Consider the following 27,789-nt stretch of genomic DNA (forward strand, 5'->3'; position numbering starts at 1 on the left):
GACAGTTTCTTCTTTTTAATCAGAAAAAGAGCTCTTTATTTGACTCCATTTACATACTTAACTTGAAAGCTTTTTCAAGTAAGGCTATCTTTAGTGGGTTTGCACATGAATTTCTGGGCATGACAGTAATGAAAGTAAATCATATTATTCAGCAAGGAAAAAAACTTGATAAAAAGAAGGAAAGCTTTGGGATTAAATACATTGAAAATACCTCTTGACTTAGAGCATCAGAGAAAGTGAGGTTTGCCAAAGTGAATGCCTGTGTTAGAAATACTGAGCTGAAGATAAATTATTCAGAAACGTGCAATGGACTGGAGTTTCATGATACATTTCCTTGGGGAGCTTTAAAAAACCTTCAGCAAAGTGAAAAGTATGTTCAACAATACACAAATATGAAGTGAAATGCTATAATCCTGTAACAAAGAAAAAGAGAATGTGTGAGCAGTCAGAGTATCTGGTTCTAGAGGAAGCATCCATGGCTGGTTTCTGCTATCTGATTAATACTTTTACACTGTATTACTAGACTATTTAGTGTTAACACATGGTTTTCAAGCTATCAGCCAACATCATCATCATCTTCTTTCATTAAGAATAATTAGGGAACCAAAAATGAACACTGATTTGCCAACTGACTCCACTGCAAACCTGAAATGACCATCTATGTGCCCTTTGGGTTTTTTCTCTCTTCTTCCACTTCCTTTTTTTCTTATTAAATGTTGTTTAATCTCAATCCACAGGTTTTCTCTTTCTTTCACTCTTCCTTTCCTATTCCACTTTACTTTCCCTCCAGGGGAAGCAAGAGCAGCTGTGTGGCTCAGTGAGTGAGCAGGCACTGTGTTAACCAGTGTGGTTAACCAGGTACTGGGCTATGCTATTAGTCTATTGTGCACCCTTCAGACATTCTTCTTGTGGTGTTGGTTCATTTTTATTTACAGATTCAATCTGACAAGATGCCTAGAAACGAGGAAGAGGGGCAACTGGCACTTACACTTTCTTCCAGTTAGCAAGGAATCTGCATAGAACAGTTCCCCCTCCCCATCTGACTGATGGCTTCCAGACACCTGGAGTTAATGTGTGACAAAAACTCTGGAACTGGTCAGGGCAAGGTCACAGCCAGGGGAAGCTACAATAGGAAAGAAGTGGGAAAAGATGCTCTCTCAGATTTTTAATGTGCATCAGAAGCTCTTTCTAAAGGCCATCTAGATTTAGGTAACTTCTTTTCCTCTCTATCTCCCCCTCCTTTCCTATGCCTTCAAAGCACAAGGGAAATACATCTATTAAATGGGAAAAAAACCTTCAATTTTAAACATGTATTTCATCTCACACGTCTATCTTCTTTCTGACCCTATTGATTTCAATAATTTAACCCAGCTCACCACACATCTGGACTACGAATGAATGTCTTTTGGAGAGAAAAAAAAAGTCTTCTGGAGTTCTTTGCCTCCATGATCTGATAAATGGCCAATATCTTGTAAGTATACATCCTCAAAACCAGTGCAAATCAGCTTTAACAGCACTGAGCTGTATTAAAGCAGAAAGAGGAAGAGAATTTTCAAAGGGAATCAAGACATTAAAGAAGATGTAGAAGTAAGGATGAAGTAACTGAAGATACCCATTCCAGCATGGTGGATCTGTGCTGATTTACACACCTAGGGATCAACCTGCTAAAAAGTGGGCAAATTAACGGACCAAACTGTGCATGGCTCTTGCTCTGAATTCAACAATGAATTCACATCTCTATTTTTTGTATGTTTTTCTGATTATCTTTTTTCTGATCCTGCTGAAGCTCCCAGGCATCCAGTCCATTAACGTGAATACTGAGTAGCTCTGGATCCACTGCCTCCTTCTGTGTCTACCTTCCCAGTATTCTTTTATACTGATCTAACTGAGATTGCCTAAAGCAACCAGAAAAGCTCTTTTACTGCTACACTTGCAACAGTCTAAATCTTTTTCTAACTATAATGCTTGTGTAATTTTTCCTCTGATATTTATTAAGCCCTTTGAGACATTATACAGCTTCAGCAAACCCTCTTCCTGACTTCATGCTACCTTCGTTCTTTTGTATGAACATTTTGTTTCTCCTCCTTCTCCTGCATTTCTTGCAGAAGTCTTTCCCTTATTTCATCACTACTCCCCACCAGCATCTTTGCAAATCCATCAGCGTCCAGAAGCTGACTGCAAATGTAAAATGATGGATGAGACATGAGAACTGATTTTTTCACCTTCTCAGCAAAGAGGTCTCTCCATTATCTTTAGACTAAATAGTAACTCAATGTCTTTATCTATGCCACAAAATGAGCTGACCTAATCGTAAGGCTTTCTCCCTCTTCCTATCCTACCTCCCAAGATGTTCAGAAGGAATAAGCAAAGGCCTCTACTGTTTGCAGGCTGTGACCTGCCCCGCTGTGTTCTGTAAAATGAGGTATCAAGCATTAGTACACAGCTCCAAGGTTACACCCTGAATAGGGTAGCAGAAGTTGAATGCAGATAACCAGTTCTGTTGCTCCTTCTCTTGCTGTCCTACCAACTCACCTGAACATTCAATAGAAAACAGGGATTCCTCCCAGTCATCACACATTGGTAATAATGCTGTTGCTAATATGACTATGACTACTACTATTAAAAGCATAATTTCTTAATTCCTGTACAAGATCCCCTCACATGTGAATGCAGAACTTAAATTATTTTCCCCATATTCTTCACTGGAAAAAGATGTATGGAGTCATCTCAAATGCATATAAAAGGAGAAATTTCAGAGAGTCCCCGACTGTCATTAAACTCTATAATTAATAACCTTATACGTAGAATGGCCTTTCCACGCCATTTTCTTGCACTCATACATCCCAAATCAGATAGAGAAAAGGAATGTCCCCTGATACAAAGTATCTATGTACTGCTAGATCATTTCCCTTAATTTATGTTGCATTATTGATGTACAGAATGCTGTACTTGAATAATGTAACAGTAAGTCTCTTACAGCAAGCACCAGCTTTAATGTGTGTCTATAAAGAGAAGAAAAATGTATTTCCCAAGTCCAGCAGTTTTCAAACAATGTATTTTCAAGTTACAGGGATGCTCACCATGAGGAATTTAGAATTGACGTGAGAAGGGAGGGGGACAACATTTCTTCTAAAATGTTAATGAGCTTCTGCATGACAAAGTGAAAATAATCAACAAATCTGACATATGAACAAATGCTATGAATATTCAGGAAGTTTAAGCTGCTGATTCAACAGTCTGTCAGAGTGTGCAACTTCTGCACTGATCACATAAGCTATTATTTTTCTTTTCATCACAAGTACACTCCACAGCGGTGTTGTTGTAACATACACATTGAATTGCAAGGATTGTAATTCATCCAGATGGCAGGATGCTCTGGCATTGTTGTTCCTATGGTACAGATGTTTAACAAACCAGCCATATGGCTCCAATGAGATGGCCCTTTCAAAGATCACAAAAGCTATGAGACATGTAGCCTTGGAAAAGGGAACACAGTCGTGAAGTATGAATGTTCCTATTGCTACAATCAAAGCATACATCATGCTATGAAGTTGGTGTGTCTGATGGAATGGCAGGATTTATGAAACATTATTTAAAATCCCCAAAAGTATCAGGTCCTAAATTTGCACAATTTCACCAAGTCAGCTATTAACAGCACATTCCTCATTGGTTCTGAAATCCATTAAAGGTTTCAGACATAGGCTGAAAAGATGGGCATATAACTACCTGCAAATATAATAATGTCCAAGTGAACCATCACTCTAGGTGACAAACTAAGATCCAACCAGTGAGACCACGAATTTCACAATCAAAAGATGTGTCAAAGTCAAGGAGCCCTGAATGATGGTTGTGGCAATTGTAATGTGGAAAGTTGAATGTTGAGAAACAATCTGAGATCAATAACATCTTGGCCGAGAAAGGAAAGACCCATGGCCAATCTATAACTCTACTGAATTTTGGCAGGTTTGAATGATAGATAAGTGGCACTAGTAAGATTGTTTAATCGTTAATCCTGTCATTATTACATCCTGTCACATTGCATAGATTTAGACATTAGAAGAGGGTAAGGTAGCAGAGTGAAAAATAAAACTGTTAAAATCTCTCAATCTGTGAAGAAAAGGTGAATTCCCAACTTTGTGTTTCATGCTGTTTTTTTTCTGCCAAGAACAGCAGTGCTGCAGTCCTGTCTTCCTTTTCTCTGATGCTTGGGTCTCTGACCCTTTGTTACCTAGAAGAAACATCTCTTTTATATAAGTCTGTTGTGTAAGAATAAGATTAATATGGACAGCCTGAACAAAGCATTGGTCTCCCAGACAAAAGAGTACCCATTTAGTACACAGGGAATCTTTCCACCTGACATGTTCTTAAAGGGAAGCATTCTATTACCATCTACTCAATGGGTAAAAACTACAGAACAGCCACGTAATATTCCTTTTCTTGGTCTTTTTTTTTGACCAGCAAAGTGGTCAGAGGTGCTTTAACTTCCACAGATACCACCAGACAATTTGATTTTAAAACATCCTTATGCAAACCTTGAAGGGCAGTTGAACCCTGTGGTGGTTTAAGAAAAAGATTTTCTGCAGTTTATGCATTTGCTCTGCCAAAAGCTTACCTTAGCATACAAAGTACAGGCAATCACAGTTGCTCTGATTTACTACCCAGCCTGTGCTGTTTGTTTTCAGGGACAGCTCAGTGAGAAGCTATGTCATGTACAAGAACATTCAGAGAAGGGGAATCAATTTGCAAAACTACCAGAATGGAAGCAACCATTTTGAAGACATCAATGGAAAAAATATGCAGATGTGTATTTGCAGCATTTTTCAGGTGGAATTTTTGGAATACCATTACAACTTCAAGATATTCCAAGCCTTTTATGGGCATAAAGGCAATTTCATAGCCCAAAACTGCTTAGCCTAAGTGCTAATGAACTGGCCAGAGGTATAACTTACCAGTCAACAAATTAATTATTTGACCTTGTGCCTGAATTCCACATTTTCTGGGGCAGCAGCATATCCAGAACTCAGAAAGGCAAAGAAAACACCAGAGTGGCAGAGCAAGAAGTTCTGGGTCATCCTGATTACATAGAACTGAGGGTAGATTTTCTTAGACCAAACCCATTTAGTAAGTCCCAACAGGAGAACAAAGATAAAACTGTATATCTGACATTGCTTTAAAAATAATAAATGAGAAGGGAAAAGATCAAAACAGACACTGAAAGCCTTCACTCCTGCTTTAAAATCCAAGAAACAGTCATTAATAGAGATTTAAACTCAGCCTTCTCTAGTCTAAACATGTCACTGTTAATTACAAAGCTATTTAACTTTTGCAAGAAATAAAGACTGCTATTAATGAAAGAAGAACCAATTAGCCTTTAATCTACACAATGTTTTTTAATCAAACTTTCTTTTGATCATCAGGCTCACTGCAGGATGTATTCTCTCCTCCCCATGTTGTAGTGGCTTCCATGATTGCTAATGGAATAGATTTTAAAGGGCTGGCTGGGTTTGGAAAACCTTCTCTGCAGGGCTGGAGCTTCCTTCCCCTCTTTGTGGCAGTGGGGCTTAGCAGAAGGATGCTCATGTTGAACAGTGCTGCCCTATGGCAGCACAGGAAAGTGGGATGATTTTGATGGTGTCTCCTGACCTCCCTCTTATAGCTGCTGCCATTAAAGGAAAAGGCACTGAACATGTCTGGAGGAACGTGGGACAGTAGTGCTAGACTAGCTTGGTAGGCAACAGAAGACAGCATCAGTTTAAAGAAAAGAAACAAGTGGGTAAGGGAAGGTAAGGAAAGAGGCAAAAGCAGGGCGGTGCCTCCAGGAACAAAAATGGAATTCACTGCTGACTGTAAAGTATGATGAATGGAAGAACTTGCTTGTTGGCACAGGAATATGTTGTGAAAAGAAGAAAACAAAACTAACAGGACAAGGGGTATGTCATACCTAGAAACAGGAGGTATGACATGAAAAGGATCACAATAGCAAAATATTGTTGAGCCTTCAAACTGATGCTTGCAGGGTCAGAGAGTTTCAATGAGGTTTTTTGGTTGGTTGATTGGTTTTCCTTTGTGGCTTCTTGTGGTATCAAAGCAGTAAGATCATAACGGAGAGCTTCTTCCTTTACATCATTTCCCTTTCAGCAGCATTTGCTGCTCAGATCTCCCAGGAAGGAGGATAGATAGAAAATGGCTTTGAGGCATGCACTTCACATTTCTGACCATGCAGATCATTCAGTGTAAGAACCTGACTCCTGCACATGTGAACCTAAATATCACCCACACTGTTTCAAACATACTACTGGCCTGACCAGATACCTGCTGTCTGTCCTGCATTAGCAGAACTCTGATTTATGGTCTATGCTGTTCTTTCTCCACAATATTTGTCTGGCAGCAGCAGGACTCTTGAGGATTAATACTAACCAAAAAGCACTTCAAAATAAATGTTAATATCCTCATAAAATCAGAAGATCTGCAGAGATCTCCTGTTGTTGCAACCAGTATGGCAATTAAAAAACAGAAAATAAAAGACATCGATAGATTGCAGAGAGAAAAGTGAAAATAAGTATGTTCTGTGCCAGACAGGATTTTGAGTCACAAAATCAAGTTGATAATAAAAGTGTGTGGAGCAATTGCTGAAATGATAGTGACCCCAGAGGAGTTTAAAGGTAACTACATACTGAACATAGGAAGTGCTTCAGCAATTGGTCATGCTCAATGCTTTTCAGAATTTGAGTAACAGCACTTCACATTTCTAAAGATCAAATGATTGCTCCCTCTGTAAAATCAGGCTAATTCTACCAGCCTTATCTCAAAGGGTTGGTAATTTTGCAGAGTCCAAAGCCCCCTCAAAGTAACTGTTAGGCATAAAGGTCATTTAAAATGAGATTAGGGCCTATTCATGTTTCTGAGGTGCTCCTGTACTACATTTTAAATACAATATAGTTACTCAGATAAAAACACCAACACAGCTAGATACAAATAGCTTTAAAGCACTGTGTCAAGATATATAAAGTTAGCTGGATAACTGTATTACTTTAATATCTAAATTATTCTGTGGCATTTTAAACCTGTCTATAAAATTTGGATTCTGATGTTCATCAAAACCTTCTTGTGTTTTTTCTTATGTCATAATCCCATTCTAACAAGATGTAGACAAGAGATTCCCAGCTCCGCTTCCTGAGCAAAGCTGCAACACTGATAACACACATTAATGTACAAGACATTATTAACTAACAAAGCTTTTAGGTGTTCTTGAATGATCCATTTCACTTGTTGTCCCCCTCAGACTGACCTAACACACTCCAGAGCTTTTTATTGACTTACACAGTGCAGATAGGACAAAGTTCTGACATTTGTGAAGCTTTAAAAAGAGCAAAATCATTGACAGGTACCATGAGAAACAGTGAGATTTTAAATGTTTGCACCTGAACAAAGAACTTGCCAAATTAAGAGGCAGAAACTTTATGCTGCTTAATAAATTCTGTGACAATTTACATGTAAGTGTGGTTTTAGTTCGCCTAATTCTTTAACATTAGTACATACGTGCATAAATTACTCCCCAAAGTATGATCTGATTCAATAAAGTGCTCAGGAACTTGATTAACAGCCTCCCCAATGATTTCAGCAAAATTTTGCTTAGGTACTTGGAATACACATACTGAACTAACCTGAACTGTTCAGTATCTGCAATCCTCAGTGAAACCAGTGGCACCTGAAGGTTCTGAGCAGCTCTGAAAATCAGCCTTTAATATTACTACCACAATACATCTTTAATGAGCCTACAGCTCCTCCAAAAATGACTTTTAATTGTCAGATCTGAAGCAAAGCTCTGTACATACGTATACAGTAGTCTCCACTTTCGTAATATCCAGGGCAACACTGGGATCTTCGCCGATACATAGTTCTTAGTCCTCTTCGATAGGCTGTTTTATAACTTATTCTAAATGGCAAGACAGAAAGCCATTTGACAATACGGAAAATCAATGCCTACTGTTGGAATTATATTTGTGTTAAATTATAGTAAGGATAGCATTCAATAATTATTTAAAATGCGTGAAAGCTTTTGATATTAAAAGCCACAATAAAAAAAAATCAATATTTGTTTTGAAACTTGAAATATAACTTGTATTATAAACACAGTACTCATGACAGTCGATCACTGCAGCTCTTCCTAGGACTGCTATCTTAAACCATTTCCCCAGTCCTAAAGCAAGGGCAAGGAGTTTCTTTGAGAGCAGATGATTCATTTCTGCAAATCAGCAATGTCAGCTATCACCAGTGGAACGAGCAGAATCTTCCACTCTGTCAGTGCACTACACAAGCCATTACCACGACGGAAACTGCTCCCACTACACAAAATGAAAAGTTAACCCCAAGTGATTTCTTCCTGCTTGCTAACCCTTCCAAGGCACTAATGCCTTGCAAAATGCCATTATAGTCCCAGTGGAGTATTTAAAGCGTGTTTTCTCCACTGCAATATGCGGTTTACAGAAATGGTTTTAAGCATTCTGTAGCTTCTCTAGACTCATTCATAGAGTTAGCAATGATACTACATTAGAAAAGGAATATTAACAGACTGTTTATATTGTATACTATATATTATATATCATATATTATATACTATATATCATATATTATATTTATAGAACAGCTTTATTAATGTTAATTTCTTTGAAATTACCTAAACTGAATAAAATCTATTGTCCCTCATGCTAGATAAATTGATCAAATTTACTCTGCTGAGCTCCAGTCTATACACCAGTGCAGAAAGCTCTGCATCCCTGTTCAATTCCATACATCAGAACACAGAAGCTAAAAAACAAAACTCACAGTCAGACTAGGACAGTGCTGAACAACCTCTTTGCTACTGAGAGTTAAGGTACCAATTAACTTGCTAAAACTCCCTTGAAAAGATTTCAAATATTAGTGGATGTTTGTAGGATACTTTTGTACTTGGAATCAGAATGAATTAACAGCAATATCTTGGAGCCTGGGAAAAATTAACTCTTGGTATCAGTGCTAGAAATGGATCCATCCTTATTTTACCAGATATTCAACACAGATTTGGGTGAAGTATTTCAAATACGGGTCCATGCATAATTATCATTAACCCTGAAGTATCCGATTCTTCAAGATTTAGGAGCTTCAGGGACTTCCTACTATAAACCTGGACATGTACTGACCACTTGGAAAAGATAGCTTGTCATGGTTGGTCATACAAGAATCACTTCCAGTCCATGGAAGGGTGAATGGCAAAGAAACATACTCCTGAATGGCCCTGTAAGGGACTGGCTATCATTGACCTCACCCAAATTTCATGCAAAAATCTCTCTACTTCAATCAATGCTTCTAGAATGCCAAACCCCCTGGCTATTGTGCTGAAATACATCTTTCCATACATATCTATATTACAGTACCACAAAAACTTGCATAAATAAAAGGTGTGTGAGGAGAGGAAAAGGCAAAACAAAACTAAAATTTCTGGGGATTAGTTCTTACCTGTGTCTGGTGCACTTGAACCAGTTCAGTATGTCAGTACATCTTGTATAATAGATCTGATCAAAAGGATGAGCATAAGACTCCTGGACTGTCACAGCATAGCTAGGAGTAGACAGAGAAAAGAAGTGAAAGGCTGTTTGTTGCAACCTGAAAAGCTTCAGTTCCCTGTATATGCTACTCATCTAACTTCAGTATGAAGAGACTTAAATCAATAATCTCAGAAACTTTGGGCATTATTAAAAATCAAAAAAGGGCTTCCTTCAGCCACAGCTCTGCCTGAAAATTCTGGCAATGCTGCTAACTTTGGCTCCATAACAGAAATAGAGATTTCAGTCTGAGTAACAAATCCTTCCCTTCTGGAAAAAGGACTAAATTCATGGTAGTTTAGACAGTGAAAAGGGTATTTGGTTGACTTAATGCTGCACATTTTAAAAGAGAGGAAAACACCATGGTTTTAAAACATCCCAGTTGCCTTCCTGCCTAGGACTGTCAATTTTTGCTTGTACTCCAAAATAGCAGTTAGAGTTTGTATTAACTTAGTTATGCTGCAAGTTGCCACTGTGATGGGATGCTGACACATCATTTTAGGATGAAGCAGCACCACTACTTCAACTATTGGGAGCACCAATCAAATAGGATCATTTATAAAAGATGTTGAAGAGTGTTTATTCTTCTGCTGCACAAATTAAATCCTCTTAATCTGTAGCAGAAATAACCTCAGAACTATGTGAAAACTGTAATGTGAGTTAACTGGTATCTAGATTTGGAACATATGGTTAGAATAGGATTAGCTCTCTTTGTACAAATGAATGGATAAAACCCAAAATTGGGTGAGTTGGTTAGAAATCACAGAGCTCCAACAACACTAAGAATTTATTAATCTCCTTCCCAAAATGCTACTTGTTCATGTATCAGGTACTATATTAATTGCTATGATTATATTGAAAGTGTCCAAGGCTCCTTGTGTGATAGAGGAATACAAAACTCATGGACTTGTGTCAGTCACTTCGGAACACTGTATTGCCCTATAGTGAGTGTGTGCACTGTCCAAGAGACTCAATCTCAGGTTCTGATCTGGAAACAAGCTCAGCTTTATCAGATCTACAGTATCTTTGGAGAATGATACTGGAATCATTCTAGGCAGGGTCAAGACACAAGAATTAGACCCTCCAAATCATTCATTATAGCGATTGTTTTAATCCTCCAAGTGATTTCCTTCTTGTCAGTGGGACTGCTGATATGATTAAACCCTGTGAGATTTTACCCGTTAGGTAATACCAGAATATTTGCTTGGAGGGTCTGACTGGCTTGAAATCGAAGGCTGGACTATTACTGCCCTGCTTGTCATGCCCCTTCTAGACAAGCCAAGATTCTACAAGATGTTGCTTTTGCCCTCTGTCACAGTTTGCTGGGTTTGACAATAATGATTTTACTGCCACTAATGGCAAAATGTAAAATATTTACATTGCTCATTATTACACAAAGCAGTAACGCTCAGAAATCTTGATTATTATTTTATGATCCTGGTTGTTATCCGGCAATTGCCCTAACAATCTTTTTCCTTTGATTTATTAACATCTAAGTAACAAAGTCATCTTGGTCAGTACAACCAATCAATTTTGGTATTTAATTTTTGTTTCTCCTTGATTGGGTCTCTGGGTTGCTGACTATTTTCAGACAAAATCAATATTTTATTCCTGTGCTCTGAATGCACTTCACCTCACAATACAGACTGCAAAATCCTTTCCTCTCTAGTTTTTGCTTTGCAGTTGCAAGAAACCTGCAAACAACTCTCTAAAATCAAACCACAGTGCCATTAAAATATGATTCCATCTCTGCTCTTGTTAAAAGGATTTATTTTGCTAAAGTGGACAGTAATTCATATTTGCGTGAAACTAAACCACAGAACTGGAAATTTAGTGAGTTAAGCTTAAGAGTACAGGAACTTTAGCCTCTGCAAACAGACCCTGCATGACTGTGAACCCTATCAAAGATGGTGGGTTTCTATGTACTTATAAGAACTGCCCTGCACAGATCCACTTTTAGGATGAGGACACTGTAACAATAGAGAGAACAAGAATTAACAGGGCCTTTAGTTCTCTGTGCTTTCAAGTAGATATTCTTTGATGCTGACACAAATGTGGCTGATACAGACACAAAGTTCAGGACATACAGAATAAACCTGCACAGTGCAGCAGGAAGGGCTTGAAACTTAGTCAAAATCTCTAATAGTCCTTCTTGACCACAACCAGAAAAAAGCAAGACAGAATAAGGCCACCATTTCTCTAGGTCTCTCCATGATAAATGAAAACACCTGTGGAGTGTTCTAGCTGAAACCATGGAGGAACTTTCCAAAGTATAACTGAGCAGACAGGTAACAGAGGGGTATGTGGTCTACACACAGCTCAAGCTTTAGAACCAATTCTTTGGGATGACCCAAATTCTCAAAGCTGCTCAGAAGTACTCTTCCTGTCATGCAAATCCATGTTCTTTTGTGAGGCAGGGTGGCATTTAGCAAATTATGGCTCTTATTCTGCCCTTTGTATGTAAAGATCTAAAACAGTATGCTATACATTACCTTTCCCAATGACTACAAACATTTGGATCATCTGGGTTTAGGGACAGAGTACATTTGAGCAGAAAAGACAGAATAAGCCCTTTTAGAATCCACTTGACCAGCATATGCACCATCATTGTTGTATCTGGTGAAGAAAAGAAAGTACAGCCATTAAAGACAATTTTGAAGAAAACATCCTTCTGGGCCTTTTCACCCTTGCTTTTGTGCAAATCCAAATCCTGTGGAGTTATTTACAAATTCAAATACTTCAAAAAGCAATCAGCTAAACAGCCAATGCATTCTGAAAGAAATTTATACATTTAAACCTACTAAACCTGATGAATTTGATGATTAAGCTGCCCAAGACACTGATAACCCCAATGATTCTTCCAAAGAACATTACTGCTACTGATCATTTTTACAGCTGCTTGTAATGGCAAAATAAATTACCGAGGTATTAAAAGAAACTATTCTTCCATCAGCCTATAGGCAAAAGGAAGAATACCGAAATACCCCCTTTGATTTACTTAAATGGGCTTTACTTGTGTCAATATAGTATGCTAGAGCTCAGACATAGGCTTACTACATGGCTGAAGCAAAATCAATTTGCTTTCTAACACTCAGATGGGGAATCACTTACAGTGACAGAGGTCAAAATATTGGGTCATTTTATGCAGAACACCAAAGATTAAATAAAAATATTTGCATGGAAGTTGGAAACAGATTGTATAAAATTTATTAGCTGTGGTCTCTTCATCGTGTAACAGTTCATCTATCGAACGTACTGACTTATACATACTTATTGCTCATTTGGGGCTTTGAAACCAAAGCCACAGCATTTGCCTAGAGGCCCCCAATGATGTCAGTCAACAATACAAAATGGATAGGAAATATGAAGCTGCTTTTAAATGTAACATTACAGAGGTGTTAATCTGTTAAACATTAAGTCAGTAAAAAGTATTTGAAAATATCCATTTTAGACATTCACATCATCACATAATCCACCACTGAAATCAAAAGTCCCAGAAATTATTCCTGGCAACAAGACTGCCCTAAAAATAGACTGAAGCTTCATATGATCATCTAAAAAAACACATGGCTCGTTGCCTTATGGTCCAGAACAGCAAAAGGGAAGTTAAGAGCTTTGCTCTGCATGGCACTGATATACAGCCCAGCATAAAGAAGTTGTCACAAAGCAGAATGAACAGCAGAGGGACAGCCAGGAAAGCTGATCTGAAACTACCTCCTGATTCAAAGCCTTCTTAGCCAGTTCAAGGACACCCATTACCTTTAGTGGATTTGAAGTCAGGATCCCAATGGGAGTAATAGCTCATCTTTTGAATTATTCCTAGAGCGCAGCTAAACCCAAAGATAGGTCTTAAGCCATGTAAGTCATATTAATGTTAATTAACATGATAGAATGCTAATGCTCCTCATGAAATGGATTTAAGCCTGGGAGTACCATTCCTCACCTGCAGGCTGTTTCAAGGTCCCATGGCAACAATGCAAAAGCTTACTCAGGAAATTAAGAGGGCTGATGGCACGAGTTCTGTTTGTTGAAAAGACGCTCACTGCGCTTGTCCTAGACATGGAGGAAAATGTCCTGATGGGGCTGACCAGGAAGTGCTCATGGGACAGAAGTTCAACAAACCTAATGTTCAAATCCAGAGCTTGAGTGTAAATTGAACTTTCTTTTAGCATAGAATGTACCAACACATGTGAACTATGAAGTAAGAGGCTCAACAAAATGACAGACAGGCTTTTAAACAAAAAAAGTCTTCGAAAGATGACTTTAACGTACTAAAGTACCTGCCATTTGAATAATGCCAAAATACAGAGGACAACGTACTGAGTACTGTGTTTATAGGTTGCAATTTAACCCCTTTCTTCATCCTCTGCATCTTTGGTTCCTGGTAAGACTGAAGAAATTGGACCAGAGGAAAGCCTACTTCTGATCAACACAAGTATCAAAGCAAGGGCAAGGCAAAGCCACTTAAGGAAATACAATCCTTCATAGAGGGGGTTTTAAATCAAAACATGGATCTGTGCTCAGTTTGCCGACTTCTAGACATCAACAGCCTGGATTTATCCCTAAATTAATTAGAGGCAGAAAGACAGCTTGACTTCTACATCAAGAGAGCTAGCCTCTTCACATTTAAATAAAGCAGCTCTATATTTGAATTGTGTAGTTCTTAGAGATGTCAGCTTGTTCTTAAGAAAACAAAGTATCAGTCTGGGTTTTAAACCAAACACCAAAGAATTATTTATAAGACTTAACAGCACACAGAATATTTGTTTGTAATATATTTGAAAAAGGTTCAAACTTGTTTTCTAAACTTTGAATGCTAATACGAATTTATTATCTGTTTAGAAATGAACTGCTTTGTGCAATTAATTTTCCAACTTTGTAAGTCAGATCGCGTATCAGAAACATCCAACTTGCCACATAAAGCGGAACCTCATTCATCTCAAGTGTCTCTTTTCCTAGCTCATATGAAACATTTCACTTTGATCACTGTTAATAGAAAAGACCTCATACCAAAATGGAATGGTTGCTATTACAAGATTCAGAATAAAACTCTAAAAATAGGAACACATATATTAAAAACCAACATAAAAAAAAAATCCAGTAATGACATCTAATACATTGGGATTTTTTTTCAGCTTTTATTGCTCACCACCATCATAGACTCATGGAATGGTTTGGGACAGAAGGGACCTTAAAGCTATTCCAGTTTCAACCCCCTGCCATGGGTAGGGACACCTCACACTAGACCATGTCACACAAGGCTCTGTCCAAGCTGGCCTTGAACACTGCCAGGGATGGGGCAGCCACAGCTTCTCTGGGCACCCTGTGCCAGTGCCTCAGCACCCTCAAAGGGAAGAACTTGTGCTTAAGAGCTCATCTCAGTCTCCACTCTGGCAGGTTAAAGCCATTTCCCTTGTCCTGCCCCTACAGGCCCTTGTCCAAAGCCCCTCTCCAGGTTTCCTGCAGCCCCTTTAGGCACTGGGACCTGCTCTAAAGGTCTCCCCTTAAGGATCCTTCTCTTCTCCAGGCTGACCCAGCCCAGCTCTCTCAGCCTGGCTCCAGCACAGAGCTGCTCCAGCCCTTACAGCATCTCTGGCCTCCTCTGGACTCACTCCAATAGTTCCATGTCCTTCTGATGTTGGACGCCCCAAAGCTGAAGGCTGCACTCCAGCAGGCTCCCGTGAAAGCAGAGAACAGGAGATAGATCCTACACTCCTACATTTCGTTTAATGTTTGGAACATATTCTCCAAGGAGGCAGCATCAGCTTTTCGGGGGGATAAACCCCATACCTTCATTAAAGATGTAGCCTTTAACAAGAAAACAAATGGCACAGAGGTCCTCTGCGCAGTCCCTAAATGCACTCTAACTTTTTTGTCTTTCCAGGCCTGATTTTTCTTTTCAGGAGTGAAAGAAGTCAATTTAAGTACGATTTGGCACAAGAGAAGGGTTTTTGGTCCAAAATAGAAGCTGGTGATTTCTCACACGTGTCTCCCTCTCTGCTGATTACAACAGATCAGGTTAGGTATCTGATGCTTATTGAGCCATTTTCACAAACCTCACTCCTTTTTGAATGAATTTCAGCATTTCACCTACAATATTGACACAGATCACTGGTTCCAGTACAAAAGAAACACACTTTCACTGTTAAGCCCCAAATCTTAGCTGCAGACAAACTGGTAGGTGGCAAGTCATTGACTTATCTGTCAGTGGATTCACCTTACAAAAATCTCTGTTGAGGAAACTGTGCAGGGGTTTGCAAGGAGACCAGGAGGTGCAGGTGATAGTTCAAATTGGACAAAGTACACCAGAGCGTGGACAAAAGCACGTCTGTTACTCTCTTCTAGAGTTCGTACAACACAAGCTGAGGATGACAGTACCACTCAAGATTAGACCTGTGTGCAGAGAAAATAAGACCCCAAAGAATCCTTGCTGGATGAAGGAAGTATCCCCTTAAGGTTTCTCTAGGTGTTGAGTACCTGGTTTTGGACAACATTCTTGGGAAAGAGGGCTACTGCATACCGGTATACTGGGAGTAAAAAGCAAGCCAAAACCTCAGGTTAAATTTCTCTTCTGTTTCCTGGGCTGACAGACTAGAAAATTTAACTAAAAATGACCGTTCCTGTTGAGGGGCAGTAGTGACACGTCTCCTTTTGACATCCCTGTCACAAAAGGTTTCATAACATGACTTCGACATGAAATTCAAACAGAATTTCCAGTCCATGACAAAGTTGTAAATGGAATGTTTTTCTCTCAGTTTGGTATGGAATGAGCTTGGTGTCCAGCTGTAAAAAGGGAAAATATTTACAGAAGTGTCTTTCATCAGCATGCAATATTCTTAAATCCTTATGTACTTTTGAAAATCGTTCCTTTCGATGTCTAAATGTATATGCAGTTTATTAACCTGACTTTTCTCCACAGATTTCCATTTAACAAGGAGCCATGTTAAAAAAGTCTTACCTCAAAGTGCTAAAAATTCCTAATGGGTCCTGGCTTTACAAACTCTCAGCACATGAAGACACAGAGCACATTAACAGGATAGCAGACAAAAGCTCCTCAGACATCGCTTGGCCCTGTGAGCAGTCAGTTTGAAAGAGAGAAAACATATTGGGTCAAAGAAAGTGTGTTTGGGGGAGTAGAAAAAAAATAAGACAGAAATTATATGTATTTAGAACGGTTTATCTAGTAAGATAATGGTGTTATACCACACCACAGAGCACTATCTTTTTAAGCCAATAGCAAGTGTCTAGGATGGAGTGGAAGAAGATGGTTGACAGTAACATGTCCTTTTCAACCCTTGTGACTTCCAGCGATTTGCAACTTCCTCAGCCACAAGCAGCAACAAGTGTTTAATAGATGTAATGGGTTCTAGTCCAATAATTTCTCTAATCATTTCTGATCCATTAAAATGTAAATTTCAAGCCCCTAAATCTAAATTTTAGTGTGAGTAACATCCTGGGATGGTCTCACATCTTAGCCATGGATGGTATCAAATACTTCCTTCGGTTTTATATCTGCATCCTCAATTTCATTTGATACATTTCCTTTGTTAGAAATCAATCATCAATTCTTAGACTTTGTTTCCTATCACATAAACAACATTTTATTTACATACAGATGTTTCCTTCTGTAATATCCCAACAAAAAAGTTGAGTTTCTTTCAGGAAGTTTGATGAAAGATCTTGAAAAAGCCCTCTGGAAATCTAACTGGATCTTTGTGATCCACATGTTTATCTCAAAGAGCTTTAACGATTCATGGTGCCTTTACAAAGCCATGTTGATTCTTCATAAATATATTACATTTTTCAAGAGATTCCCTCATTCTGTTCTTAATTACAGTTGCTACCAAATAAGAAAATTGAGGCACATCAAAATTCAAATCTATTCTAGTATTTGTGTGTGAGCAATTGAGGAAAATGCCAGAGAAGAGTTAAGCCAGAAAAACAAGAAGCTGGATTTCACTGAAGGAGCATTAAAGTGACTGAGTGTTTGCTGATTACACTATTTTAGTCTCAAAGTAGTAGCAAGTTTCCAACAAGCTGCCCTCAGTGGCATTCCTTCTTCTCATCCCATCTGAAATTTTCACCATACTTTAGGCAAGGGATCATTTAAACACTCACTTCGCTTGGCTCTACATCAGGTTTTATTCGAAACAAGCTGTTAGGAAAGCTAAATGAGGCCATCAGTTTCAAAACTGATCAGGATTTTTTGGATGCCTCCACTTATGATTAATAACTTGAGATACCGTGAAAGGGCTGAAGAATATGCAGAGCTCAGAAAACACGCTATGAAAGAGGCTGATTTAATGTGGGCAGTCAAGAACTAAGCCATTCAAACTCCCTAGTCACCTCTAAAAATTGGTGCTACAACCAACAGTAATATTGCCAACAGCAGGTTGTGGTTTTGGTTTGTTTCTAATGAAAATTTAAAGCTGTTTCAAACAGATAAACATTTTAGGAAGGAGCGCGTACTGCATACAAAAGCACTGGCACTTATCATCTGAGCACAGAGAAATTCAAGTGATAGAAGTAGCAGAAACACTAGACTATGCACCGTATTGCTGGATTCTCTCTCCTGACATCTTGCATGATTAAGACAGTAGACAAAAAAGCTGCCTCTGTTAACAAAAGATGATACTTCAGTTAACAGGGTCTATTTAAACCTCTAGAAGTCATTGTACTGAGGGCAAATTATTATCCCTTACATGCAGGCAAAACAGCTGGTGTGTAATTTTGCTAAAAAACCCCATGCTGTCAGTCACATATCCAGCTTTTCCATGTTCTCTCAAGCACTGCTTTCTCTAAGGTTTGTGTGCATCTCTGCCTGTGATGTCAAGAAGGCAGTTCAATAGCTGGAAATACTTGAGTACATACAGAAGTCACTGCTATTCACAAACGTCCCTGATATCATTTCCAGACATAAGTCTCTTCTCGCCTGGAGGTGACACACACAAGGGGAGAAACAGCTGACCAGGACAGCTCAACTGCTTCTGACCTTCAGCAGGTTCCTCTGCAGTCTCCTGGGACAGCTCGTGGCACAGGACCAGTTTGTACAGTTGAAGAGGCCAATCCCAGCAGTGGCACAAGCTGGGAAAATGCTAACAAGATGTACAAAACTAGGAGCTTTCTTCCCTTAAGTTGAATTCATACAATGGAGACAAGCTTCTTCCAGCTTTGCCCTTCTAGTCATAGGGGTAATGCCAATACACCTTAGCAGGAATCGGAACTTCTCAGGATAAAAGTATTCTATGCTCTGTAGGTTGACCTAGATCATGTTAATCAAAGATCGTGGCTGAAGTTACAATGGATGTTGTGAATGAAACAAATTAAACAATTCTGTGGTACTTTCTGGAATCAACAGGACTTGGAAAATAAAAGAATAAAAGCAAAATTTAGATATTTTTACAGTTTATGGAGAAGTTATCAAGGAAAATGATGAAGAGCTGCATCCAGAGTCCTGTTTGCTCAGTCTTAGCCGAGCCTCTTCTGCTACATCATCCAGTGAAGCAAGTGCTGTTCAGTGCAAATAAAAGAACTAATTCCATTTCCAAAGATGTAATTTTAGAGGCTTTCTGATAAAGACTGGATAAACACACCAAGGTCCTAACTGTTATAGTCCACCTGTTTTCTGTATCCCTCACACTCCTTGAACCACAGCTGCTCAGTTTTCCAATAACTAGGTGGAGGGCTGATTTTAACAGGAACCAAGTGTCCAAATCTCTTAAATTGCTCTAAATCTCTAAGCTCTAAAATGTGTCAGTGTGAGCTGCAGTTGCTACAGTGAATTTTTTTACAGTTCCATGGGTATCTTATGAAGTCTGAAGATGTGCTTCAGTGCTGAGCCCTCTTATAAGCTCACTTCCACTGGAGTCAGTGGAAGCTTGGCTAAAGCAAAGCAAGAATAAATAACAAAGTAAGCTCTTCTCAGTCTATTAAATGTTATTTTTGAAGCTCTTGATTGTTCCTTCAGTGTTCTCAGAGGAAAACTGGGAAAAAAATCCACAGAGATGTGCTACTAGGCAAGTAATCCAAGCAATCAGATTGGCTGTGGTTAATGAAATATGCTTATCAAGACACATACGTATGGTGTGTCTGTCTGGGATCCAGAGTACCTGTGTTTAAACCCTACTGTCACAGACTTAAGGCCTGACACTGGGTTAGCAAAGTGAGCGAGACTGAGATAGCTCAAATTCCCAAATTCTGCATCTAGTATTTTCTGTAGGCTGCTCTGAGCCCTGAGGCACCCAACCTCCAAAACATCAGGTGAAACTGAAGTTCATAAGTCTCAGTGTGTTCCACAGGAAGCAGAGGAAGAGGTCTGCCCAACCTGCCAGGTGCTTTAGGAATAAGCATACTACAATCTGAAAAGTGATCAGATGCTGAAGCAACAGCATCTAAACATGTTTGGTATTATCCATCCACTCTGAGATCAACAAAGAAATGCAGCCAGCCCTGCTTCATCAGCACTTACACAAACCAAATATCCCTGCACCCTTGTGCAAAGCACAAACACCATTTCAACAAGCTATAACTCATTACAATACTAAATTTCTTTCTCTTAGATAACTGAATAGTTAATCAATAGTCCAGCAGAAATATAATGAAAATATGACATTAACAACACCTAAAAACATTGCTGAAACAGTGCCCAAGCACAGATAATTGCTGGCTCCTTTTCAGAAAGGTCAGCATGGAAAAATATTATCTCTGATTTTTCAGCCCATAATTTTGTACTTGTACTCAACTACCATGTAAAGTTGGAAGCCAGCCCTCTGAACATGTGGTCCTTTAAGTTATTAATCCAAACTCAAGTCCACTGAAATGTCAGTGTTCCTTGTAGTGCCTAAGCCCATCAGGACAGGGAGATGGCTGACGTTCCACCAGCGCCTTCTGCCAAAAGCAAGTTGGTGTCGGCAGGCTTTGAAGGCAATATCCTGGTACCCTGCAGAATTTCAACAGAAGACAACCTCCTGCAAGCTTAGAAATCCTCCTGAGGCAGCCATCTCTGAACCCTCCCAGTCAAAACATGGTAAACGAGGAAAGTAACGAAGAGCCTTTCCATGTATTTGCTGGCTTAACCTGATCTCACCATCCAACCGCAGCCATAAGGGGATGGCAGAAGAAGGCAGCCAAAGTGCTGCAGTGTCCCCTGCACTGATCCCAGTCTTCTGGCACAGTGGAGTTTTGAAGCTGCTGAAACTGTGTGGGGAGCCACATTCTCTACTGATCTAACAATATATTTATATTCACTATCCTACGCATATTTCAGCTACTCCTTCACAGACATTACTTCAGCAGAGAAAGTAAGCTGACACACATCAAAAAGCTCATCTTCTGAGAACTCAAGTTAGCTTGCTTACATATAGCCACCCACCTAATCCATGTTCAAGATGACAAACAATTACAACATATGCTTCCTTAGACACTTGGAGCAACAAAGACCGTGTATCCCTAGAACACCCAGGATAAATAAAGCAACCTAAGCATTACAGGATGAGATGAGGAATAATGTGTTTATAAGTATTTAGCTAAGAAACCCCAACCAAATTCCAAGAGGATTTCTTTGTAGAGCATTTAAAGAATGCACATGAAGTTGTTCTGAAACTGGGAGAAACAAGCAATGACATATAAAGATTTCAATATACCTGCAGTGAAATAAATTAAATATGATTTTGTGAACGTCAGGCAAAAAAGGAGCTGTTTGAAAATGTGGACTATCCTTGAAGGTTGTATTTTTAAAGATGACTCTTATTTATCAAGAACAATGGGCCCCTTCTTTTTGTCTTCATTTATCTCAGAGGAAAATCAAATGAAACAAACAGCAAAAAAGTCCCAAGTACAGTGAACAGCTGAGCCAGGGACAAATTAAGTAACACAGATTGATGGCTGTTGATCTACAGCAGCACTATCACATCCCAGTGCTACATCTCACATTTCATTTAAAGACCCGTCTCTTCCAGAAACAGTGCAGTATTTATGGGAGAGGCTGATTTGCAAGCCTTGGAGCTGCACTGAGAATCCAGATTCACTTTGTCCAATTTGGCTTGAAAGTTGGTGAACGCCTTGAACTTTCAAGGTAGTAATCCAAATAAAATGAAACCCAGCACTGGGATAAAATGAACACTGAGACTAAACATGTGTTTTCAAACAATGCTGCAGGCAGGACAAAGCTTTTTATCTTCAGTTTCTTCATAAGACAGTAAGGAAATACTGTTTGCTGCTTCTGCTTCTACAGCTTTACTAACCCCAAAGGTCCAATAGCATCTCTCTTCATCTGTTCTCCTCCAAGTTTTCCCAGTGCTTTACCCTCCCTGGCATTGTCTGTTACAGCAGCACTCAGATGTTCTCTTCCTGCATTCAATTTCCCCTTCAGCTTCTTGAAATCTTAATTTCTAATTTTTTAACTTCATCGCTGTTAAAGCCATTGAGTGGCCCATACAGAATATAACATTTTCTATGAATGTATGCTAAATATAAGATAAATGGCAAATCAATTTTTAGATTTTTAATGGCTTAAGAATTAGAGTGGCCACTTAAAAACTGTCAATTTCACTTGAAATATGAGAGGTTTCCTCAGAAGCTGCAGTAATTCTTTGTGCCTTCCTGTGCTTCTTACAGGGTGTATCTGGAACACTATCAGTACTGGAGGAATGGTATTTGGTTCAATCATGTCAAAGCTAAAAGCCTGAAGTTAGGAGTCCACATAATTTATCTGATTTTGAGAGCACGCACAAATCTCTGTCTGAGAACCAGGCTGGTTTCTCAGGTGCCTACAATGGCTACAGGCTCTTAGGTTTAAGCCTAAATAATAGGCTGAACAGACCTGCCCCTTTTTAGATCTCTTGGTCACCCACCACTGACTGTAGACCTTCAAGCTAGAGAACCAAAGCCAGGCACCATGAATGGTCTCATTCAGCTACAGAGCAGCACCCAACCACACCTTCACTAAAATGGGCCTCAACAGGTTGAGATGGACAATTTGCATCTGCAAATGCCTGTTTTCTGCTCTATGAAGAACGGTAAGGAGAGGAGAGTGTGACCAAAATTCCCAGCAGATCCAAAGAGCCTCCCAAAATATCCTCACCTTTCCAGGAACCATTATAGACACTGCTAGAGCAATATTTGGAGAGATAAATGAGAACATGACCTCAGCCTTATTTAATTTTACATTATTATGCAAAGCTCTTGACTCTGCTGCCTCTAAAACCTACTTTATCTATTGTTTATTTCTTCTTCTCTTTTTTTCCAGGAAATTGTTCATTACAGATAAAAGCACCTGGCTTACAGTAACAGGGCACTGGGCAAAATCTCTGTCATGAACTTGAGAGAGGAACATTCATAAATACATCAGTAAGAGTTAAACCCAGAAAGAACTGAGAGGCTGCAGGGCAGTATCCCAGGCTTAATGAAGGCAAAGAAGATGTAAGGGCCTCCTAAGTCTCTGCTGGCATAGATGGCTGAACGCCACTGAGTTCACTGGGCCAATTTCTATCTGGAGAGGATTTGAACCTACCAGCTCAGCCATCAGACACAGATGGTATTGGGGCTGCTCAGGTTAGAGCGAGTGTTTTCTTTCTGGCAGAAAAACAGTAGCGAGAAAAATCAGTATGGACAAACCCAGATCTGAATATAACTGGTGCATGCAACTACCTTGGCTTCCTCTTCCTTCTCCTCCTGAATCTGGCACTGAAAACTTATACTTTAAGAAAAAAAGGCTAACAAAAGTTGTAAAAGAGAGGGAGTGGGGGTAATTTTAGGGCTTAATTTCCATCGTTTTACAGATGTGCTAATTAAGCTTTTTTTCCATAAGACAAGTAGAATTTTCTCTCTGTTCTTCCCTGTGCTTACAGGTCTGTGATTGTTACCCTGGTCTGAATGCCTCTAGGAGCATGGGTTGCAAGACAAAGCAGTTCATGTGCCCAGACTTTTGGCCTTACGCTCTGCACCTTGGAAATTATTTACCTTGCTCTATCTTAAGACATTCTTATTTCACTACTTGTTTCAAAAAGTCTCTGATATGAAGTAAAAAGAGAAAGCTAGTCTTGCAACCCAGCACAAGAGCAGGAACCAAGAGTTTAGCTCTCAGGGATTACAGTGATGAGAGTGCTAAAGAAACAAGTAGATCAGAATAAAGCACACTGTGTACCAAGCACAATTGTCAGCCAAAGGCCATGTGTACACATTTGAGCTGTCTTTGCCTGAGTCTTACCCTGATAAACTGGAAAAAGTCCTTCTCGCAACATCCCATTTCTGACTGTCATTCATAGAAGAAAAGCACAGGTAAATGCATAGCACAACGGTTAACTGGATTTTACCTAGTTTTCGTAATTTATGCTGCCCCGTCTCATCTCCTAAGGATTAAAAGACTCATCTTCTGCCAAAGTAGACAACAGATACAAAGGAAGTCTGGGATACAAGGTGTTCTGCTTGTTTCTTTAAACCTGAAGCCCACCCACCAGCGCAGTCACTCACCCTTCAGACTGTTTCAGTTCTTTGATTTGCTAACTAACAAGTCAAACATCAGGTGGGAGTAGGAATGAGTAGGTGGGAACCAGAGCCGAGAGCAGTCAGCAACTCTAAGAAAGTTATTCTAAGAGCTTGGAAACCTGCACATTGGAAGCTGATTCCTGAAAATTATATTAAACAATTCCCCTTTTTTCATGTGTCATGCTACAGCTTTTCTTTTTTATTTCAGTACTGACTCTGATAGAGTATTTTCTCTGTCTTTTAAGTTCTTCCTCAGAAGGATTCGGTCAAAATTTCCCCTTCAGACCTTGTAACATCTCAATGAAAACGAGCACAAAAAGGCCAGCTGGAAATCTGGATATCAGTTCAGCTCTAAAAGATGTTCACACTTTGCAATTGAAACAAAATATTTACTAGTACTGTATCACCCCATTACCACGAATTGAGGGGAAATTGGAATTTCATGCGACCGAATAGGCTAATTACATACACAGACACAGACTTTAAAAACTAGGCTTTTCGTGTTCTTAAGTATAAGCAATCAAGAGTAAGAGTAACGTTTCATAATTATGTCATTGATCTAAATTCCTTTTCATTTTCCATGAAAGCACCAAACTTACATAAGACACATCTGAGGTTGTTGCTGTTTCTCAGATCCACATTTGTTCTAATCAAATATTCACCTCGTGACTTGTTGGGGTTTTTAGTTATTTCCCTTCACATGAAATTAAAATTTGAGAAGTCTGACTCTATCATTAACTTTGAAGAAAGTACTAAAAACTCACTTAAAAAAAATAGTCATAGGGAGCTAAGGGAAATTCAGTATTAGGTTGGCCTACTAATTAAAACTGAGCATGCCACAGTACTGCCCCTGTTCAAAAGTATCCGCCTACAGATCTAAAATCTTTTCATAATGATTAAAATCAGGAGTAAAAAAAGTCCCAAATCTCTTTCCTCTTTCATGTAGAACCACACAGAACGCACTTTTGCAGATTTCAAAGACCATTAAAGCATCACCTTTGAAAACAGATGCACAAGCAGGCCCACAAGTGATTTATGCAGGCGAGATGCTCAGAACTGCCAGGGACTACTCATGTTCAAAGTACCCCCAGCAGGCTCAGCCAGGTTCAGTTTGTATCACATGTAATTAGGATTCTTTAGCCATAAAATCAATAATATAATTAGTAAATGGGACGTTATTTCTCAGAACCTTGCTACAACTTATCAGTCTTTGATCAGGCAGAGCTGACTGCTAAAGATATTTAATGTTAATTAATGAAAAAACATGTGATCAGAAGTTTTTTTGAGAGTTATCTAGTTGTGAACTATAAAAAATGAAGTATGTAATACCTGACATTCATGTTTCTATCAATGACTATTGTTTAGGATACTCTAAGAAGACATTAGGATTATGAGTCATCTTTAACTATGCTTCCTTACGTAAAGGCTTTCTCAAGGTGGTGTGTGTACAACAGGTGACCCAGTTCATTACCAAGTTCTGGCTCATCTATAATGCCAAAGTCTGCAGATAAATTCCTCCCCAGCTGCAGGACAGCACCAACAGAATATTTGATGAAATTCACTTCTCTTTTGACAGTGGCTGATTGACAGCAAACCATCATGACTGAAGTTACTGACAAGATAAATAACAGAACCTGCGGAGATGAAGCAGGGGTTTCAAAGGAATGACTACAATCCTTAGAGAAGAATGATTAAAGAAGGCCCAAGTATTTCATAATCTCATAGGAGTGCAACATTTCACAACCAATCACTTTGACTGTCCAAGACCCAGCTATTGAGCAGCATTTATATTTAAAAATATTCCAATTTGATGGAACCTGTCTAAGTAACTTTTAGTGATTGTCAGGCACATGGAAAAAAAGCAAAAAGAACTTTTTTGTTATTACAAAATGTCCTGGGATTCACCAGCATCATTGTATCAGGTTTAGTATGTCTGTTCCTAAACTAGAAAGGAAGGGTAGAATAAATGCATCGTATTAACACCATAGGGCAGCTTCTATAGTTGATATGTCAGTTAACTCCCATTTCCCAGACATTTTGGCTTTGATAATTTATATCCTAATGCTCTTTCTTAACATTAGCTACCTATAGTAAATGAATCCCTGGGCTCGGTGAGACTGTTCTAATACCTCACTTACAAAAACTTTTTCCAGTAGAGATGTGTAAAAAGGAGCACTCCTCATATTACCTCACTTTTCTCTCTAATAAATATACAGAACGGCTTAATATTGAGAAATATGCTAAATAATCTCTCTATTAATTCCATGTAGGACATGCCCAGTTGTTCAGTGGCACACTGTTGTCAGTATGAGCAGGGAACACTGAACTTATAAGTCAGGTTTTCAATGATATAAACTCACAGGAAAAGTTACAGACACACAGAAGGGGAAAAAAAGCCCACAATCTTGCTGCATCTGTAGCAGTTTGGTTTAGTTTGCAAGACAAAGTGTGAAATTGCTGAGAGCAGGATGCTGGCTAAATAGGTACCACTTGTTCTTGCCCCAGATGTGATGGAGCTGGCATGCTCTTCAATACAAAGTGATTAATGATTGCTTGCAATCAGCCCTGGAAATCAATTGGCACTGAGTGACATAACGATTCTATGACATCACACAGCCTCCCATTTGATGCTTGTTCCTGGACATGTTTCTCTTTGCACTGCCATTTTTGGCACTGTGAGTGGGCTCAGAAACATTATGGGCTTTATGATGTTCCTGAATAAATAAGTTCTCACTTGAGAGAAATTTTCTACTTCTTTCTGCCAAATTGTGTCTTTCTGTTCAGTCCTGCCCGCTCCCATCACCACTCTTTGCATGTCAAATCCAGCCACATGAGGAGCAGTGCAGAGGAGAAGTTCTGTGGTTAAGGTTGGGCCTTTACTTCAACTTAGAGTTATGAGAGACTGTAGGAAGATCTACTGGTAGTAGAACCACATAAATCTCTTTCCCAACTTCAGCTGTACCCTTACTGCATGGACCATTATTTTCTGCCACTATCAATAACAAGTTTTTCCAAAGTGACTGTTCTGAAACAATTAATGTTTTTAAATGACCCCCAGTGGCCACTTCCATTTTAGGATGCTCTGTATTTCCTTTCTAATGTACGTTAAAAAAAGTAACGACAGGAACTGAGGGATAAAGGGCAGCGGCTTTAGTTTCTATGTAACACATTTCTCCCTGCTTTAATTACCACAGTGGCCTTCTCTTTAACATATGTTCGAGTTTAATTGTTATTACTTTTAATAAGTTGGACAGCAGCAGTATGTAACATTCAAATGTTGTACAATGGTTCTGCCATTTTTCTATCTCTGCACAAAAATACCTTACTGAATCAGTCCTAGAACAGCACTGCACTTCAGTTTGGCAGCTCACAGACATCCTATAACCCACGTCAATAACCAGATCCCCTTTGTCATATCTGAATGATGAACCTCCACCTCATAGCAAAGATTCATGCTGTTAGTCCCTGGCTGTATGGCTTTGCACTTGTTCTATTAAATCTCTTGCAGCAACTCTAGTCCATAAAGTCACCCAGTTCCTCCTGTATGACAATCCAGTCCACCTTGGTACTGAGAAGCACTTTAGTCTCCTAGATTAAATACAGAGTACCATTCTAGCAAGCAAGGAACAGTCAAGAACATCAAGTTGCCCATTATCACCAAAATTTTACATCTAGAAAATGGAAAGAGAATCTCCATTCATATTAATCAGAGGCTAAAGGGTGT

At 39.1% G+C, this 27,789-nt stretch overlaps 1 protein-coding gene across 10 annotated transcripts in view; it reads right to left on the minus strand.

The window, feature by feature from the left end:
* MEGF11 (multiple EGF like domains 11) overlaps positions 1-27,789 on the minus strand; it is a 268,163-nt gene that overhangs the window by 189,332 nt on the left and 51,042 nt on the right. For 8 of the 10 annotated variants that reach the window (XM_062601760.1, XM_062601766.1, XM_062601765.1 and 5 more), the window contains exons 2-5: positions 16,540-16,652; positions 12,074-12,197; positions 9,496-9,597; positions 7,836-7,936 (exon numbers count right to left, since the gene is read on the minus strand). In XM_062601760.1, the coding sequence (XP_062457744.1) occupies positions 7,836-7,936; positions 9,496-9,597; positions 12,074-12,189 (319 nt within the window). In that variant the 5' untranslated portion in view covers positions 12,190-12,197; positions 16,540-16,652. The remainder of the gene's footprint in view (positions 1-7,835; positions 7,937-9,495; positions 9,598-12,073; positions 12,198-16,539; positions 16,653-27,789) is intronic. The other 2 variants (XM_062601762.1, XM_062601764.1) reach the window with 1 other exon arrangement.

The sequence above is a fragment of the Pezoporus occidentalis genome, unplaced genomic scaffold (genome assembly GCF_034315485.1).
Source record: "Pezoporus occidentalis ecotype Australia unplaced genomic scaffold, CSIRO_AGI_Poc_V1 ctg72, whole genome shotgun sequence".
In the NCBI taxonomy this organism is placed as follows: domain Eukaryota; kingdom Metazoa; phylum Chordata; class Aves; order Psittaciformes; family Psittacidae; genus Pezoporus; species Pezoporus occidentalis.